This window comes from Aegilops tauschii, chromosome 1 (assembly GCF_002575655.3).
Source record: "Aegilops tauschii subsp. strangulata cultivar AL8/78 chromosome 1, Aet v6.0, whole genome shotgun sequence".
In the NCBI taxonomy this organism is placed as follows: Eukaryota; Viridiplantae; Streptophyta; class Magnoliopsida; order Poales; family Poaceae; genus Aegilops; species Aegilops tauschii.
The window spans coordinates 69,672,032-69,675,633 of NC_053035.3; the positions used below are offsets into that span (position 1 = coordinate 69,672,032).

At 55.2% G+C, this 3,602-nt stretch overlaps 1 protein-coding gene across 1 annotated transcript; it reads left to right on the plus strand.

Annotated features, from left to right (window-relative positions):
- Positions 1-1,103: 1,103 nt before the first annotated feature.
- Positions 1,104-2,610, plus strand: LOC109764640 (peroxidase 5). The gene is made up of 2 exons (XM_020323441.4): positions 1,104-1,485; positions 1,562-2,610. Exons 1-2 carry the CDS (start codon positions 1,231-1,233, stop codon positions 2,327-2,329), a joined length of 1,023 nt encoding a protein of 340 aa, XP_020179030.1. The 5' UTR covers positions 1,104-1,230; the 3' UTR covers positions 2,330-2,610.
- Positions 2,611-3,602: the final 992 nt, after the last annotated feature.

The following is a 3,602-nucleotide window of genomic DNA, read 5'->3' on the forward strand; positions in this document are numbered from 1 at the left end:
TCAAACTACTTTGAAGAAATTTATATTATCATTGTTCTTACTGGAATAATATATTTCTAGCGTTCTTATCTAGTTGGAATAATTATCATAGATTTATAGTTTTTACCATCTCAATTAGCTCGAGATCGTTACAAGTTGAACATGAGTTATGTTCTACAGCTCGGCCTTGAGCTTTATTCAGGTTGAGCTCGCTCGAATTTTAGTATGAGTTGAGCTGAGCCAACCTCACTTGCCTGGAAAGGTAGGGATTCGGGTTGGATCTCAATTACGAGTGACCAGATTCCCCACCAAAATCGTCCAGATCCTACTCTTTTGCCTGCGATATCTATCGTGACCCCAGCATCGAGCCGGGGGAAGCTTCAGATGCAAACTGGGGCGAGGTGGGAAGAAAATGCCCAGCCGGTCGAATAATCTACCAACGCAGCAGTACTGGCAGGAAGTAGAAAACCCAGGGGCAGCCAATGCCACTCAGCCTGACCTGAGGAATTTAATCCCCGATCCCGATGTTGCGGATCAGGCTAGCTACTATAGTGTAGCACTGCCCGACTCCACTACCACTACCCACAGCATGCGTAGCCCACTCTCGATCCACAGTAAGTGTACAATTCCGCATCTCGCTCCGTCAACGTCGGCCGTGCTGCGCCAGCGCGCCGCCGTATTGTAATGTTGTAATCCCTCAAAAACGTATCGCGATCCCGTCGTGGCAGTGAACCGATGAAGCGCGCACCGGCCGGTTGCAGCGCCGAGACGGCAGCCGGAGAGGGACAGCACGGAGCATCAGTGCGCGCGGACACCGCAGGCTCCATGTTAACCGCAACCACTTCGGCGCCCCAAGGAGAAGAGAACAGCGGCTAGCGAGCTGCAGGGCACGAAGCCAGCCTAATTGGTGGCGGTCGATCGCGGGTCAACTTCGGCTCGGTCCCATGTTCCTACAGTCTCCCGTCTCCCTCAGTCGACACACTGGCCACGTTCCAAGCTAATTAATCAGTGCATGCAGCAGGTCGCCCGCTCACTAGCTTCCGTTTTCTATCAATCTCGAATCTATAGTTAGTTGGAGACGCGGCCAGCCACGTATAAATGCGACTGCACTTGCTGCTGGTACACTTACCGATCACCCCTAGTACAGATACCAATAGCGGCAGCGCCAACATCGAGCTAGCCTAGCTCAGCTTAGCTAGCCCCAGTGGACTGCTATAGTAACTACATACCCAGTGTAGCGGTACGGGGGAGATGGCCAGCGGTACTGGTATTGGTACTGGCAATGGCAATGGCGGATCTGTCCTGGGGGTGGTCGCCGCGTGCATGTGCGCGTGCCTGATCCTCTCCGTCCCTGCCGCCGACGCGCAGCTCAAGGTCGGGTACTACGACGCGACGTGCCCCGACGCCGAGTCCCTCATCACCACCATCGTCCACGCCTCCGTCCGCATGGACGCCGGCAACGGCCCCGGCCTCGTCCGCCTCTTCTTCCACGACTGCTTCGTCAGGGTACGTGCTGCGCTCCACCGGACGAGCTCATGTCATGCTTAATTACGGTGCTAATGTAGCTGCTGCATTCGCTCAGGGCTGCGACGCGTCGGTGCTGCTGGACGACCCGACGGGCAGCCCGGGCAACCGGACGGTGGAGAAGACGGCGGCGCCCAACTTCCCCAGCCTCCGGGGCTTCGGCGTCATCGACCGCGCCAAGCGCGTCGTGGAGCGCCGCTGCCCGGGCGTCGTCTCCTGCGCCGACATCGTCGCCTTCGCCGCCCGCGACGCCTCCCGCATCATGGGCGGCATAATCTTCGCCATGCCCTCCGGCCGCCTCGACGGCCGCGTCTCCAACGCCACCGAGGCGCTCGCCAACCTGCCCCCCGCCAACTTCAACCTCACCCAGCTCATCACCCGCTTCGCGTCCAAGAACCTCACCGCCGACGAGATGGTCACGCTCTCCGGCGCCCACTCCATCGGCCGCTCCCACTGCTCCTCCTTCTCCAGCCGCCTCTACCCGCAGATCGACCCCACGCTCAACAACACGCTCGCCAAGGCCCTCCGCGCCGGCAAGTGCCCGGCGGCGACGGGGCGGCTCGACCGCGTCGTGCAGCTGGACGCCAAGACGCCGCTCCAGCTCGACAACCAGTACTACAAGAACATCGGCACCAACGAGGTGCTCTTCAACTCCGACCAGGCGCTGCTCGACCGGAGCGACACGGCGGCGCTCGTCGGCCAGTACGCCGCCAACCGGAAGCTGTGGTCGCAGAAGTTCGCGGACGCCATGGTGAAGATGGGCTACGCCGACGTGCTCACCGGGCCGCCCGGGGAGATCAGGAATGTCTGCAGCAGAGTGAACTAGTAGTAGTGCCAAGCTTGCCAAATTCAGACATCTGCACGTGTGCCCCGGCCACTGTACATGACATGATCACCACATACATTTCACCTAGGTCACCTCCGACGCGCCACTTGCATCGATCATTCATGGCTGTTACCTGTGACATACTAGTACAAGGGTAGATCAGGTGTCACAATCTTGCAAATTCCATTGATTCGTTTTGTGGGGCTACTTTGGGCACCTAGCTAAACTGTGTCATGCATACATTCAGAGGTGCAGTACAACAGGTACAACAACAACATAGAGATCAACTGTGACATGGAGTTATTATTCTCTCCGTCCCAAAATAAATGTCTTAAGCTTAGTACAACTTTGTACTAAACTTATTATAAAGTTGAGACAGTTATTTTAAGACGGAGGGAGTACTTTGTTAGTTGTGTGGTTGGAATTGTGTATTCGCATACATTAAGATGTCTTCCAGGTGTAGTACATTTTAAAGAACTGAGTGCTGAATAAAGCCAAGGACCAGTACTTGATATCTTCAAAGAGGCTTTCGCCTGCCAAACTAAGCTTTAACTCGTCCAGATTCCGACGGATCACTCATTCTCTTCTTCATGACATGGACACAGCTCATATACCAATCTGATAATAAGGTTTCCACGGGATGATGCCAAATAATTTTCACTTTTTCCACGGGATAATAAGGGCAATTGCTTTTGTGTGGCACAATATTGTCATTCCAAAATTGGATTGCAGGAAAACGCTTGCACGCAACCTGGGACATACAGGACGACAGGAGCACCCACTCAAAGTCTGAAACTGCACAGGAAGAACCGGGAGAAAAAACAGAGCATGAGGCAGACCACGGTACCGGACGCAGCGAACCACATGATACCTGCATCTGCACCGGTGGTCCGACGCGCGTGTAGCATGTTTCTGCTCCCGTGTCCGGGTGTCCCTCTGCCCCCCGACCCTTCCTTTACACATCCAGCTTGCTTAGGCGAGGAACATGCGCGCATGTGCAGCAGCGAGTGTGGCCTAATTGGACTCTGCAGTTTTATTAGCGTCCCAGATCCATCCATGATCCACCCCCTGCTTAACCTTGACATTTCTGCCTCCATTAAGATAGCAGGGCAGGTCGTGGAGGGTTCGATCAGTAAGAAACTCCGCTTCTGCAGTGAAGTTATTGCTTGGGATTGGCGCCCGATCGAGGGATGGAGAACACTCCCATGTCAGCGATTGACCACGTTAAAGCCGGCCAACTTGGAGAGATATATAAAACGAGGGCCGGCATCTT